At 35.9% G+C, this 16,694-nt stretch overlaps 1 protein-coding gene across 1 annotated transcript in view; it reads left to right on the top strand.

Moving 5' to 3' along the window:
• Window positions 1-12,362: 12,362 nt before the first annotated feature.
• Window positions 12,363-16,694, top strand: part of LOC104164458 (collagen alpha-1(XI) chain-like) — a gene marked incomplete at its 3' end in the record, with an annotated part of 53,274 nt that continues 48,942 nt past the window's right edge. Inside the window, exons 1-4 of the mRNA XM_009703792.1 lie at window positions 12,363-12,413; window positions 12,780-12,896; window positions 13,505-13,600; window positions 15,807-16,052. Coding sequence (XP_009702094.1) covers window positions 12,363-12,413; window positions 12,780-12,896; window positions 13,505-13,600; window positions 15,807-16,052 — 510 coding nt within the window. The remainder of the gene's footprint in view (window positions 12,414-12,779; window positions 12,897-13,504; window positions 13,601-15,806; window positions 16,053-16,694) is intronic.

Here is a 16,694-nt window from a genome sequence, read left to right as displayed (position 1 = left end):
CTATAAATGTTCTGCAATTGTGAGCTGCTTCTGCTAGAAATGCTGTGTGTTCTAATGAGCTGTGTCCAGTGTACAAATGCATGTACACACAAAATTATTTCTGCCAGCTCCACTTGTAGCAGGTAAATATCAATAGGGACAAAACAGATTCGAAATTTTTCCCAGAAACACAAAAAATGTTTACAGAAACGATTTGTCGCTGTAGATGGTTCTCACAGCCATAAACTGAGTAATTCACCAAGGGCAAGATAGTTCCTCAGATTAGACCTCTGAGGATCAGCAGTTGTATGTACTGTTCTGCAAATTCTACCTACTAGCATCAAACAGTGTAAAGTGGAAAGCTTTTGCAAAATGTAACTAGTCTTAATTGAACTTGGCTCTGGACAGTTAGTATGCACTCAACTGTGTGTGATCTGACTGGTTATTGTTACTGATTTCTGAAGAGATCACCATTAAACCTAGAAGTTTTGAATAGGCCAGTACTTTTCTACTTTGAAATAAGACTGAAGAGTAGTCAATCTAATAAACTGATCTTTGTGGGAAAAGGTTGTTAAAATCACCCTTGGTCTCTTTCTTGAAGAGAAATATGTCTAAATACTTTAAATGCGTTAACTAAGTTAGAAGTGCTGTCACCTCCAAACTCACATCAACTCCTAAGCAGGAGTTAACATGGCTTAGTGAGATTGCGAATTCTTGCTTGCTCTGTCCACCACTGATGGCAATGATGGCTCCTGTCCTATAGTGTAATGCATGTGGACAAGTCTTGGAGTCCACAGAAATTATTTGGGATCAGACTGTAGACTCAAAATCTGTTCACGATGAAGAAGAATGAATACTTGTGCTCGATTATTACCAATGACTACTGGTGAACTATTAGAGTGTAATTTAGTGTTTCTAAAGGATGTAGAATATGAATAAAATAGCCCAGGGATTACATGCCCTCCATAACGGATGACTGGCTAAATCTCCTGCTGTCAAATGTTATGTTTATACTGTATCAAAGCTGTTTAACACTAGCATCATTTGAGAGCACTCATTTGTAGATCAAAAGAAAAATAAGCCTCATCATATTTATAAAAACTATGTGCACATATATAGTCATATGCTCATCAAACAGAATTGAAAACAGTCTGTGGCCACCAAACAAAGAAAGGGAACCATAAAATCAAACAATTGGTGCTGTTCTACCTGAGCATCCTGACTAGAGATCATCTGTAGCCTAATGCAACTGCCACTGGAGTTAGCAAATATCTTATCATTAAATTCGGCAGCCATTGCAAAAATGCTCTTGGGGTTAGTGGTATTTTAATGTGTTTTTCTAAGGACTATCTTCTTGCCCTGTGACAACACATGTAGTTTGTGGGAGTACCTACAGAGAAAAAAATAAAATCAAAGATCTTAATTTGTAATGTAACATTTTTAAATTAATTTGAAAAAATTTGAAAAAAGCTAAAAGATTCAAAAAATGGAGAACGGCCATTTCTGTTTGCTTCCATTTATTGCTTTCAGTGGTGATTAAATTATTTTGCTTTCTGAGCTAAGACAAAATTTGCTTGTTGCTATCCATGAGTTTATTTGTGTAACTTTATATGAACATTCCCAGTGAAGCCAATGGATCTCTTTAACATGTTGTGTAATAGTAATCTGAAATAATCACATCAGCAATACTACCAGTGTGATGAATACGCAATAGAATAAATGACTGACTGAATTGCCCAGAATTATGGAATTGTCTGCTAAATGATAAAAAAGCAGCTTGTTAAAGTAGGCTATTTTGTTATCTTTTGAGATGCAGCCTATCAAATCACATAGATTAATCATTTTAAGGAAATAAATGAAACAAGTCTTATCTAGGTACTGGAAGAAATTATAGAAGGTAGCACTGCTGATTTTTTTCAAACTGTTGATTGCAAAGTTAAATAAGGCATTAAAAGATAAAAATATAATTACAGCCAGTCGATATGGAAAACAATGGTTTCAAAATGCCCAATTGCATGTTTCGAGGAGATTACAAATTTGATGGTGATATCTGATAGAATTTATAGGCTTAGACCTTTGTAAAGCTTCTGATTTGTCAACATATAATATTTGAATGAAAAAAAAAAAAAAAGGCATTGTGTGGTAAAAATAAAGTACCTGACAAACAGATTCAAATCTGGCTGCTTTATTTCAGAAATTACTATAAACAGAGAGCTATCGCTGAATTAACTTTTTAGTAGAGTTTCTTAGGAATTGTTCTAGCAATATAGAAATGAGTGTAAAATGGATGCTGTTAAAATTTGTCAGTCATGATATTGCAGAGCAGAAAACAATGATGATAATACAGCTAAAGGCAATGTTACACAGATACAAGAAAAAGAAAGAAATGCAGGGCAGACACAAAGAACTTACAAAGAAATATACGCTGCAATACAGCCTGCTTGTACGTCTTAACAAAAGAACCTTTCGTGTGCAGCAGATTGTCCCCATCTGTGGGCTTCATCGGCTGCTGTATCAGTGAAAACAATTTTGAGGGTACATGATTTATGAGAGTGGGATACTAATTCAAGCTGGAAGCCAACATGAAAAGGTTCTTGTTTAGCTAGATTGATTTCCTGGTTTGATCTCCCATGTCTTCACACAAACTCTTGTGATAGAAAAGGGGAAGAGAGAACACTGGGCTAAAGGCTAGGCAGGATTGTGTCTTTCGGTGTCAGCTTTGGCTTAAGCCAGCAGAAGCTGAAAATATTTGTTGGACAGTGGCCTCAAAAGATTCTGGTTATTAAGGCAGGGAAACAGTTTGTACGGGAGCACTCAAAGCAAAACTGGCAAAAAATGCAGTGCATGTCTTGGTTTGTAAACAAATAGGAATACAGATGCAGTATTACTTCTGTGTATGCTGTTGGTTGAAACATGTACTGGAACATCACATATGGTCTTGGTGTTTAGTCACTAAAAGAAATATTGCAAAAATGGAAATGATTCAAATAAAAGCTACAGAATTGTTGTGACTTTGGGAATTGGAAAACTTAATGTGTTTGACTTGTCCATGATAATGACAAAAGCTTGAAATGTTGCTCGGTTAGCATACGCAAAGAAGCTTCTCAAAAACAAAATACTGGCTGCAGATGAAGGGTGGAGGGAAGAGAAAAGAAAGTAAGTTAGGTAATTTCAGTTAGGAAAAGATCTACTAAAATTTTTAGGAATGAAAGAACAAATTACCAAAATGATGTATCTCTAGATATCTGCAAGCCAAGGATAGATACCTTTCTAAAAGTTTTGGGAAATGTCGTTTATCCTTTAGTTGACTCAGTTACAGTTACAGGTTGACTGTAAGAAGTTTTGAAGTATACAGGAGTTAGTCAAGGTGATCTAATAGCCCCTTCTGGCCTCACATCTCTGAGCTTTTGAATTATTGCAGACCAGAATAAGGAACTGATACTTGACTTAGAAGACTAAGAGACAAATTATGTGATTGCAGAGCCTATTAATGTGTGTTTCCAGTACTGACTACAAAACCCAAAGGAAGTGGTCAACTTCTGTCAGTGAAATAGTAAATTATGCTTGCGGAGTTACACCTAAGAAGCTGAATAGGATTTCTCTTAATATCATACACCTTTGTAGTCTCCTGGCAAGTTCACAGCCTGGGAATGGAGTTATTTTGAAAAGTTGGATGATTTTTAGACCACTAAGGAAACACCTAGAGAGAAAGATTTGCCGAAGGTGATGTAGGTTTAAAGGCAAAAGTACTTTGTTTAGCTGAGAGTAGTCCTCATTCCTCTAGGAAGTGTTTCTTTCTGTAAAGAAGCAAACAATCAAATACCCAACATTATAGTTTTTTGTGCATTTCTTTCAGTAGCAATGCTGGCTTAAATGAGTCCTTTCCTCCTGTGCTCACTTCCACCCTGTGCCATCTTTCAAGATCAGCTAGTAGAATTATTTATGCATTTGTTGGAGGCAAAGTGTGAGACTTCATCTAGAAAAAAAATAATTTACCAAGCATAAAATGGGAAAAATGATGGGATATATTGTAGTGATCTTACATTAAATGAGCCTGAGGATGCACGTCACATCATTGCAACATCAGGAGTGTAATATTTGCTTTTTAAAATGTTTAGGTTTGTCTCAAGGCCTTAAGACCTTGACTTTGTTCTCATATGTAGATTTACTGGACACTGATTTATAATCAAAATGTCTTTACTGATGATACCTTAAGTGCTGCATTGCAATTTTCTTTTTGTTCGTGCATTTTCTTTTCACCTTAGCATCAGATTCAAATTGCAATTTGGATAATGCAGCAGAGAGGATTTCAATGCCTACTTTTTACTTGCAGGGTCCCATCATCCCTGAAATAAGTGCTGAGGTTACCCTAAATAAAGCTCAGGAAGAATCAAGCGTCTCAGAATTGGATTCACAAAAACAGCAAGCTGTGAATAAAGACATAGACCTAGCACGCCTACAAAGGGAGGGCATATCTTAAATTCTACCCTTCTCTACAGGCTTACTCAGCTATGCTATCCTGATTCCCATGCCATTCTCCTACCTAACCAAGGTCAACCTCCTGCATCCTCTTCCATCACCTCTCTCTTTTTATAGAGGGTTAGGTAGGAGTGACCTAAGGACTTCAATATATAAGCTTTGCTCCTGGGCATTGTATTTCCACTTCCATTTTAGTTATATCTGTCCCTTTCTGGATCCAAGTAACTGTGATATATGTCTAAACAAGGTTTATTTAACTGGGTAACCTTTAACTACCTTTTGTGTAGAGGCACTGCAAAATCTGTTGAACTTGGCTGTTTGCCAGAACTGTAGGGCTTTCTGTGGGCAGTTCAGGCTAAGCCATTAGAATAGAGATGTATGTGAGTGACATTCCTGTACAGAATGCTTTTATTCCTCTATGTTTTGTTCCAACTTCATCAGACCTAAGTGTCATTCAGACTGAAATTTGAAAATGGGAAAGCAATGGATTAATAGTAATATCCACGCACTTTACTCTGTTGTTTATTATTGTTTATTTCCACCTTCAAGACAGGCTTTAACTGAAGTATGCATCAGTTGTTCTTGTTCTTGCTTGTGAATAGCTAGGTATGAACCTCTGTAACTTGTCAAGTACAGAGTGATTGACCTCAGCAGCTGTCATTACACCAAAAAGGTGTTGCCTAGAAGTTGCTTAAAAATTGTACTGAATCTGTAATTGCTTCTGGAGGAAAAAAAAGGAGTATCTGATTATAGAAAATTTTGAAATTTGAACACAGCAAGGGAGAGAGAGTACTTCCCAAATGGACCAAACCGAATTATTACTTGACGAGCGCAACTCTTAGTTCTCAGAAATTCCGAGCAAAATTACTGTGTTTGATTTACAGTTGGGAGGAGGTTGCCAGATCTTTTAAGGAATGTATTGTATCCTGAAACATATTCATTAAGTGTTGTATGTTATTGTCTTATGTCAGAAGAGGGTTGCTAGAGACTTCAGAACGTTTGGTGCAATTAAATAGCTTTGGGTAAAGAGAATTAAGCGGAGAACAAACTGGCCAAGAACTTTAGAAAGTAATTAGAATAGCGCATTACCATGATTTCAGTCTAGTGTCACAGTTATTTGACCATGCAAAATCTTCCTTTGGCCTGCAAGTTTTGATCTCCAGAGAAAGCAAACAAATTCAGGGGCAAAGAGCTGAACTGGTAGGAAGTAGGGAGAGGAAATGAGTGAGAAATGTGAGTTCTCTGTACTAGATTGTCATCCTTCCATCATGGAATTTTACAGCACAAAGTCTGGTTGTTAACAATATGGTATCTTTATGAACCATGCAGTGTATCTGAATGGCTAGCACCAGTGGTTCCGTAGTAAGTCATTGAATGTTAGAATTAAATGATAGGATGAATTACTACGGAACCACTGGTGCTAGCCATTCAGATACATTGCAGGGTTCATGAACATAGTGGCAAATTGGCCATTTGGCTGAAGAATGTCTTTGGGAGAAAAGGGTCTTTTATTTTATTGATTTTAGTTAAGCTTTTTGCTCTATTCTGCTGGTTTTCTTCAGAGGTTTTTTTATACTGAGGCTTAGGATTAAATCAGTAATCATTAAGTATGTTTCATGCTGAATGTAGAATTAAATTTAAAGGATCAAATATGGGGATGAAACTATACTTTTAAAATTATCAAGATGACTTTTCCTAAGGAAGATATGCAACTATGCTTTTCTTATAAATACCATGTGAATAGTCTGGCCTCTGTCTTGTTTTCAAAATCCTTTCTACTATAAATGGAAATATATTAAATTCCATTCCAGTTCAATTACATATGCTTGGCCAGCTCACAGAAATTAGAGCAGGGGAAGACCTAGCCACTCTTCATCTTCCTTGATGTTGGGCAGTATATTTTCTGGAGTGTCGTCAGGTCTAGTTTTCAATGGACCCACCTATCAGGCTTTCAAATCTTCTCTTGGAAGATTCTTCTGCAACCCAGTAAATCACACTGTCTGACTTCTGCTGAAGAAATTGCTCCTCAAAGGAACTCTACTTCATTTATTTTGGTCCTGTCCCAAACTAATGGATTACTTTAAGAAATGAGATGTTGGCCTTTAATGAAATGAACTTGGTAAAGTAAAGGTGCAAATGGCCCGCAAATATATCAACTTAGAGGCTTCAGACATCCTTTCAGACCATGTTAATTTAGTGTCCTTTCAGGTATTTGACTAGAAAGACTACTTTTCTGAAGAATACAGAAAGATAATTATTTTCATGTTTAATTTCATATTTAATGTCATGCTTAGAACTGCAGTTAGCTAACTTAGCAGGTGTTAAAAATAGTGATCTTCCTAGCTCTCTTTTCCTTTGTATAGATATATAGACATTTTCTTTAAGCAGTTAACATAATAAAAATCCTTAAGTGTCTTGTATTCCTTTTGACAGAGGCTGTCGTTGGAAGTTGAAGATTTTGTTCTTACCTTCTTGTATCTCCTTGCTTTTATGAGTTTTATGAACAATATAAATACTATGTGGTAGAAGAAACTATCTTTTAAATTTTTTAACTTTCCTTCTACCCTAAGATTGACATCTACTACCATTTATTTATTTGTATTACCACATCTGATTTTCAAAACTCTCATTTTGCTTGGCATCCTTTATTTTATTGCATTTTGTAAAGTGTTAGTGGACCTAGAATGTTTCAAAGTCATCTTTACCTCTTTAGCTAGGTAGATGATTTAGTATCATCTTTAGGCAATGGAAAAATTGAGCTTATGACAGTTCTTTGGTTTAGGATTTAGATTGTTAGTTCCTTGTAATTTGGAAAGGTAAAGCAAAAATTGCTAAAATCTGTATCTTGGAATGGGGGGCTAGGTTTTTAGAGTATGGATAACAGAAGAATCAGTTTTCAAAGTAAGGCTGTCTTCAGAATATTTAAGTCATTCCACAGTTGAAATAGGCCTTGCATGCTGCTGACCTTCTGCTTCTAAAATTCATTTGATGAAGAAAACAGTTCATCTCTTTAATTGGAATTGCATGATGATCTGGTAGTGTAATATAATCACTCTGGTAAAGAAAGCATGAGGTCATAGTGGAAAGATTTTGTCCCATCAAGAAACAGCAGGTTTTATTCTTCCTTTCATTTGTAAGAAAACAGTCGTATGCAATATTCATTACAAGAATGGCTATTCTGTAACTACTGGTGGTCTTACAAGAGAAGAAAGAAAAACAACAGAAAATTGCATCACGTTTGAAATATGTGTTACCTGATGTCTCTTAGCTGAAATCTCTCAAGAAGTTCCAGCTATTGTCCAAGTTGAAGACAGAATTTTAAGTCAATCTTTTTGATATTCATGGGAAATCACCGGGAAAATTAATACAGTTGTATATATTTTGCTGTTACTATGAACGCTTGGTGAATCTCATCTCTATTGTCTCAAATCTGTAACCACCCCATTATCTAGTAGTATTAGGGTTTAGGAAAACTTTCATGGACAGATCTCTTGAGTGGGATTGAAGTAATGCTGCACAGCTGTGGTAGGTGTATTTTGCACTTGGCTAAGTCTGTACCCACAGAAGGATCATCAGAATGATCCGCAAGCTGAATGCCCATTAAAGTCCTATTCCAGCTTCTCGCCTCTCTGGCTGCATTCCTGGCTGGTAATATCTTCCTTTGCTATATGGCTAACAAAACAAATCATGCTCTCTTCAACTACACTCTTCATCTCTGTCATACTTGCTTTCATTCCCTGCTTTGATTTCTTGCTAGAGTTAGTGGTCTTGACTAAATTCAGAAAGTGGCAGAAGATACTTTTCCATTTGGATTAATTTTGAAATTTTAGATGCTTTTCAAGAGTCGTCTTCTTCCTTGCCTTTAATTAGCAGTGCAACCATGACAAATTTCTGTGAACTCCCCAACTTCTATGAACTAATATCAAGGCCTGAGATAGAATGGGTTTTGCACTCAGAAATGTTAGCATCCAAAATGTGAAGGCACTTTTCTCAAGGTTTGTTGAGGCCTCAAACTGAGTGGTTCATACCACTGTCTCTGATCATCTGATAAAGGGGACCTTGTAGTTGTGTAGCTCCAGAAGAAGAAGCAATCTGTGCCCCATATCCAATCTTGACTGTTAATGGCAGGGTAAATGTGAGTTGTCAGCTTCACAGCAGGTGACTAGAGCCCTTTTGTTCACTCCATTAAATCTCTTCCTGGTGTTTGTAAATTTAGTCCTCATTTAACTGGCCAGTCCTTCATCAGTCCTGTTGTCTCATCTTAAAAACAGGGAATAACCTTTATCAGGTTGAGTTGATAAAATCGTGCAGTGGAGTATATCATATTTCTAAAGTACATCTTTACACCAGTTAGGGTTATAGAGATGCATTCCTTCATCTGGACAGATTGTGCCTCAGGAAATACACGTGGAAGATTTTGCATCTATATTTCTTCGCCCTGGTAACTAGCGACAGAACAAGAGGAAATGGCCTGAAGTTGTGCCAGGGGAGGTTCAGATTGGATATTAGGAAAAATTTCTTCACTGTAAGAGTCGTTAAGCATTGGAACAGGCTTCCCAGGGAGGTGGTGGACTCACCATCCCTGGAGGTGTCCAAAAAACATTTAAATGTGGCATTTCAAGACATGGTTTAGTGGGCATGGTGGCATTGGGTAGATGGTTGGACTTGATGATCCTTGAGGTCTCTTTCAACCATAACGATTCTATGATTCTATGATTCACTAATTGCAACAGGACCTGTGCAGAAGAGCACGAAACATATTCTCTCTGTTTATTGTCTGGTGAGAAAGACTAGGGTTTCTGGTCTTTCAGAAAGAAACCTCTGGAAAGGAAGAATTGCTAAGAATAAGGGTTTTCTATGTAGGAAGCTTAGGGCTACTACATATTCCCACTTGTCCCCCCTGTACCACGGGGACTACAAAGTACTGCCAATTAGAAACTATTGGAAAATGGTTTCAGCATAGTGGCCACATGTCCTAGCTTGTAGGCTCAAGAATTTCCATAATACCCCTTTGATACTCTGCTCTTAAAAAGGAAGAAAAAAGTCCATGGAGAAGATCTTCACTTGCTTGGCAGTAATCTGATTCCAGCATGGAAAATGGCATTCCCCACTTCTCATCCATTCCTGTTCTTTTTGTCTGTGTGCCTGCATCATTGAAACCCAAGTGTAGCACTATATTTCTGATTATATTTTGCGTATGTCAAGAAAGTTTCAGTTTCTTTAATAGAAATGAGTGAAGCACAATACCCAAAAGTAAAGTATTTTCTGTGTGATTATGCATGATGCAATAGATCTCTCTACGTAGTCATGCTTTTTTGTATGAATATTTTCTAGTTCTCATTCATAAATGTCTGTCTTTCCAAACTATGCCTCTGGCAGATCTTAGCATAAATATCAATTTATTCACCACTTTCTTTTTTAATACTAACATACTTAGCATAGACATTTTTCCTTTCTTTTTTTTTCCAGTCAACATTTCTGTTTAGTTTATAGGCTCTGAAGAACTGTAACCCACTGTTGTGATTTTATTAGTCGCATAGTTGGCACAATTCATCACAGCCATTCAGCTTACCTTGAGGGAAACCATACTACTGACATTTGAAAAACAGTTATAATCCTGGGCAACACAGAGTTATATTTTAATTGTTAATTGGTCAAAATGAATGCTGGAATGAATGCTTCTAATTTCAGAATAGGTCTACAACGCTTACTAAAAAGTTACTGGAAGTTATTAAAACAAGTTCCTAACAGCATATTTAAATTTAAATCCAGCTAATGAAACAGTAATTCTCTCCAAAATGTTCTTCCACCTATGCCTTAAGATATTGGGTAATATTTAACATGGGTAGTGTCTATTGTTTTGGTACCAATAAAATTACATAGTAGAGTGTTTGATTCATGTTGTTTGGCTGAGGAAGCATTTAAAAGTATGTAATGGGTTGTCATTGGTAGAGCAGAATGACTGAATTTGAAGAGGTGTATTTCACTAAAGACTTGTTTTTTTCTTGTAGATCAACTTAGTTTGCACAGGCTTCTTCACAGAAGATAAGAGAATCAGATTTTATGCGTTTGCACACAGTTTTATAATTTCCAAAGGAATACAGCAATTTCAATGCTATTCTGTAATTATTTCAAAAGGGCTGTTTTCATCCATATGGTTATTTCTTTTCTTTATTTCCTTGATGTGGCTGCTCATGGTCTCCTAGAAACTTGTCACTATGTTTTATTTTTTGGATGTCAGTGGCATGCTTCATTAGAAACAAGTTGTATTGAGTTGCATTTCCAGAACTGCACAAGCCAGAAAACATGTTTTTATACATTTACACATCTGTAAAAATGTATGATCACTGCCCATGAGGCCCTTGGACAATACTATTTACAAGTCAAAGAAGTTTCATTGACTTCACTGGGATTAGGACTGAATCTTAATTTACTGCACAGGGAAAGAATAATCATGTACTACTTGCGAGGTTTAAGTCTAAAATGCTGCTGGTTTTGAAAAGTATAAATAGAGTCAACTTATTTGTCTAGTGCCAATGATACTACTGATGAAATTAAAGCTTTGCTTACATTATATAACAGGCAGGTATAAAGTGCCAATATACTTCACAGAGGGGATATTCTCCACCTAAAATGGCAAATGTTTTGTTATTTAAGTGTAGTTTGAAGTTCTCTTATTAATGTGCCATGTAGTTTTGGACAATTACAAAAAGTATGTTATGTTCTTTCTATATGTTTATCAAATCTTATAAGTAACCAAGTTATATGTGCATGGGTGTAGAAATAATCAAAAGAACAATTAAACAAAAAGCATCCGACTTCTTTAAAAAATCTGTATCTTGTTTTTAAGAAAAGCTGTTGGTCATAGTAGGACTCTGAGAAGTCACAGGAGTAGATTAACAGAAACCCATGTAAAGGGATTTTTAAGTGATTAAGGCCTTTCAGTGTTAGTCTCGTATTTCCTGAGGAAATCAACTTCTCCATGTTTTCTGCACACTAAAATCGTAAGTACAAGAATTGTATCAAAAGGCTTTACCAGAGAAAACAGTTAAACCATTAATTTGGTCACATGGTAGAATACATTTTGGAATGTGGGGGTCTGTTTTAATGTCATTTATAATTTCTTCTAAAATTTTGATATCTTTCTGATGCTGATGATATTTATGAGTTCTATGAATCCTCAGAGTCATTTGGAAGGTAATGTACTAATCCTTTCAGGAATCTAATGAAACAAACAGATACTGTCTTCATTTTACAGACAATAGTGCTGACTTGTAACAGGAGAGAGGAGATTTCAGAAGTGGCTAGGTCACATGAGGCACATTAGAATATTTCTTCCTAAACAAGGGAAAGCAGACACTTGGCCAGATTCTGGCCACAATTCCACCTTTCTTTGGCTCCCTGGGGATGTAAAAAGAATTGGTAGCAGCCATGCGACTGCTATAATCTACAGGACCAACCAGTTCCTGTAGCTTCAAGCATGACAGGAGTGGCAAGATAGTTTAAAGCTGCCCTTTCTCCTCAGCCGTGATGAGTAGTACTTGGTGCATGTAATATTTAGACCAGTATGCTCATGGCACAGCCAAGATTACAACTCAGGAGTTCCTGGCTCCCTAGATTGTGTTCACAACATTAGTCAAGCCAATTCTCAAACATGTTTTCTCTTGTAAAAGTTTTGTGGGCCAAATCTTCATTTGATACTAGTTATTATAGGTACAGAGCTATGGAGCAATTTACAGCAGTTGAGGATCTGACCTTTAAATGAAATTATATCAGCGTAACCTTTGCTCAGGCAATGTGTACCATGGAGTTGCCCTGGTTTTGAGAACTCTCCAGAGGAGCATAGCTATGGTTATTTGTGACTTGTGGCCTCTTTCTTGTATCTGAAATTATTTACCCTATTCATGTCAGATATTGGTATCTCTCCACTCTTCTGGTTACCTGAAAAAGCACAGGTAAAAGAGTATAGGTAAAAAGAGGCATTATTTGCAATTTCAAGATTAAGTAAATATATGATTTCACAAAGATCAGTTGGTGCTCCCAGTAAACCAAATTACAGTTAATTCTTCTGTGCAGTCCAATATAAGAGAGTTTTTTCCTGGCACTACTTCTTGCTTTTTTATTACTTTTATATTGTACTTTGAAATAAATAAGAAATTGTATTTTTTCCCCCAAATGAATAACTATATTGAATTGTTCATACTGCCTGAATTTTCTTAAGCTTTACTCGTAAGTAAAGGTTAAGATGCTTTCCAGTATTGCTAATCAAGTTTGCTACCACTAATATGGGAATGCCTGCTATTTTTCCATTTGCAATGTAGTACACACCAGAAGATTTTATCGAATATGACTATGAGTATGGGGATGCAGATTATAAAGAAACTGATTCTGTAACAGAGGGACCCCCACTGTTTGAAGAGACAGTAGCACAAACAGAGGTAACACAATCTGATCTGTTTGTTGTGTGGTGTCCAGCTGTCCCCTACCACATGGTTTGTCAATTTGTGTCTTCTGTATATAAACTTAATGTTTTCCTTCACTCATTTCTTTACTCTATAGCTGTAACACTTGCTTTCAGTTAGAGATGGAAGGTCTCGTGGCTGACAGCATTCATCTCATATTTGGTTACCTTTCTTTCATTCATTCTTTCTCAATTTTCTTTTCATTTTATTTATGTTTTCCCATTCCATCTTCCATAACGTTTGCAGAAAAAGAAAGCCATGGTCAAAAAGAAGAAGAGGACAGTGGCCACTAGCTCAAAGGACAAACCCCAAAAGGCCACCACAAAAAAATCTGAAAAATATGCACCCAAGAAGAAGAAAAGTTATCAAGCAGCAACAAAAGGCAAACTAGGGGTAAAGGTAGCCAAGAAATAATCAAGATCTTTCCCAGGCCAAGACTGGAAGATCTCTGATAATAAGAAAAAATATACCTAACCCCACTAGATGAATACGTCTGGCTAATGCCATAACCTGAATAAAAGTGCTACCTCTTGAATTTTTCCTACAGGGTTTCTTTAAATAATGTACTTTTTCTTTAATACTAGGCAAACGTTGTTGATGGATTTCAAGAGTATAGCATAGCTGAAAATGACTATGGGCCCCAGACAGAAGCTCCCTCCAGAACTACTGAAGCAAATGAGGTAATAATGACTCTTGAGAAACTGATAGGTAAAAATACTTGCCTACCAAATGTCAATGATTAAAAAAGCACAAACACATTTTAAAAAGATGAATGTCCATCTGTGTAAATATATGTATCTATAACAGCAGTTAATGTAATTTTATGCTTTCTCAGCCAATATCAGAACCTACTATTTTCTTGGGTGCAACTCCCATTAATTCTGTAGAGATCTACCTAATCTTTAGACTGCAGAGTTCATGATTCTGGAAATCATTCAGTGATGTATGCTGTGGGAATGCAGGGTTGTTGCATTCAGTGTGGATGTGAATGGAGCTATGCCTAGTATAAACTAGGTTAAATACTAGACATAGCCCTCCTGATCTAATAGGAAGTGAAGTCTCTAATTTTTCCTGTAATTCTTAAGATGCAGCATAAAATGAGCCTAACACAAGACAAAGAATGGCTGCAACCATAGCAGCATACTGAAGTTAAGTCAGAAGCTGTCATTTCCTTTTAATAGTTCTTCAGCTAACAAAACCAAATTATTTGCTTTTCACTGAGGTTCTATTCAAATGAAACATTGTATTTTGAACTGTCAAAAAAGATAAAATTATTATTTTGATTTATATTAGAAATCATGTTTTTAGAAAGCCACAATGACAAGCCTAAACATTATTTTGTTAGGATTACTATACCTAAGCCAGTGTTGATTAATATATCTGCATATTAATTAGTGCTAGTTTTAGAAAAATGATGGCTGATTATAAGAAATATTGTTTTCATTTTTCTTTTACATTTTCCTTTCAAAAAGAAGATATGTTACTTAAAAGATGTACAAAACTGCCCCCCTCCCTGAACATTTGAAAAGAGTAAATGAGTCCCCACTTGTTTTTTGGTTTTCTTCCTATGTATCTTGAAAGGTGAAGGTGAATTAAGGTATATTTTACTCATTCTGCTGTAAACTGTTCTTGTGAAAAATCTCATTTACTTCTCACAAGTTGATTGATAGATGCGTATCATTCTGTTTCTTGGGCAATTATAGGCCAATTGTACAATAGTACAGTTGTAATGAGGCAGATCCAAAATGCTAAATGCTCTCTTTAGTGAGATCAGTTTTGCATAAAGGCAAAATTTGGCTTAGAATTGGTTCAGATCTGCATTTACTCTAGCTGTAAGGCAAAAGTCATAGTCCTATAGCTAATGGAATTAGGCAACTGTTAAATCAGAATCTGGCCTTCTATTTTAATTGCAATATATTTCAGTATCATGATTAGATCAAGATATTTTTAGTTACTCTGGATGTTGGTTAGCTTCTTAATATATTTTTAAGATGATACTAGTTCATCTTGTCTGACCATATAGACTATCCATCTCTCATTAGCAATATCTGAACTTTGATTCCTTTCAAAATTGTCTTTTCAAGAGACCTCTGTGACAGAATAAAGCAATTCTCTTTTTTTTTTTTTTTTTTTTTTTTCCACAAATGGTTTTGTACATCTTAAATGTAGCATTCTTTTAAACTGCTTTGGTGCTTGTAAGTTGGTTGCTTGGTTTGACAGTTTACATACCTGAAGATGAAAGCTTAGATTTCAGAAATGTTAAAATTAATCTGAGTTTTGTAGGTGGAATTTGACTCAGACAAAAAATATATAAATTGCCATGACAGACATGAACCATGACTTTTAGAGTAATAAATAAACTGCAAGATCATTAACAAGAGAAAAGAAGTTGAAATATTTAGCTCAGCATTGGTATTTATAGACACAAAATAATGAAGAAGGCTGGGCTTAACTAAAGTGATGCTTGCACTTCCGGTACATTGTTATTGTAAAAAGGTCTGAATTTATTCACTGGTTCATTCATGAATGCTTGTAAGTGTTAAACCAAGCAGGGAAATTTAGCTGTATTTGGCACTAAAGTAACATTAAGCAAGCAGTACACATAGCGTACTGGATATATTGAATTCAATGTTTTTGGAAATTAAAAAAAAAAGGCGTATGAAAGCACTACTTCTTTGTACTACTTATACAGAGATCTTTTAATTACTCTGAAATGCTGGACGTGCATTCCTTCAGACTCTAATTAAAAGACAATATGCTGTAGTTCTACTGTTCTTTCTTCTTTTGACAAGTCATCATGGTGGATCAGCATATGCTTACATTGCTTTACTAACAATAACCCACGTATTCCTCCTATTCCCAAATCTTTGCTACTGATATGAATAGCAAAATCCTGTTGAAGAAGTATTTGCTGAAGAATACATAACTGGAGAGGATTATGATAAAAAAACTGAGGAAACTGAATATGGAAGCAGAGGAGTAGACCTCAGTGAATCTGATCTGCTGGTAGATGGAGATTTAGGCGAATATGATTTTTATGAATATAAAGAATATGAAGAGAAACCAACTGATTCCACTAATGAGGAGTTTGGTCCAGGTGTTCCTGCAGAGACCGATATCACAGAAACGAGCGTAAGTTGATTGGAGGCATAATGCAGATTAATCTAATTTAGTGATTCTTTTATAGTTATACAGTCTCAGAACTATACAGACACTGATCCAGAGCTCCTTGTACATATTAGACACATTCACACTTTTGATAGGCTTTGGATCAAGACCATCCTCTTGTTTAAGTAATCCTGAATTTTTATTTTTATTAAATGCAAGTTTTTTGTCTCTTTTGGTGAAGGGAGTAAGGGAGGGTTGAAGATGGGAGGGAAAGGAAAGAAGAGGTGGAATTCCAAAAATAAAATATAAAATTAACAGTTTTAAAAATCTTTAGATCTTTTTTAGAACTAGAGCTAAAGCTGGAAAGAATGCAAGTTTTAATGCAGGTGCAAGTATTGTAATTAATATTTTTATATGATTACCCTAAGAAGTTGAAATGTATATAAGTGTATAGAATCCTATGGCTTCTGCTGCTTTCCAAGGAGAAAATTCATGAGTGGGAAGGTGAAGGTCTGAGCCTTTTCATGAAAATAAGCTTAGTCAATGGTGACAGGTTTATGACCTTGCAGGAGTGATTTAACAGCTCAGTATATATAAAGGAAGATAGGATGACATGGTGGATCCTGTGAATCATGCTCTTTTTTGTGTGTTTTATAGCGCTCTCTT

The sequence above is a fragment of the Cariama cristata genome, unplaced genomic scaffold (assembly GCF_000690535.1).
Source record: "Cariama cristata isolate BGI_N322 unplaced genomic scaffold, ASM69053v1 scaffold4247, whole genome shotgun sequence".
In the NCBI taxonomy this organism is placed as follows: Eukaryota; Metazoa; Chordata; class Aves; order Cariamiformes; family Cariamidae; genus Cariama; species Cariama cristata.
Note: the sequence above shows the minus strand (reverse complement) of the source record. Positions and strands in the feature narration are given on the sequence as shown.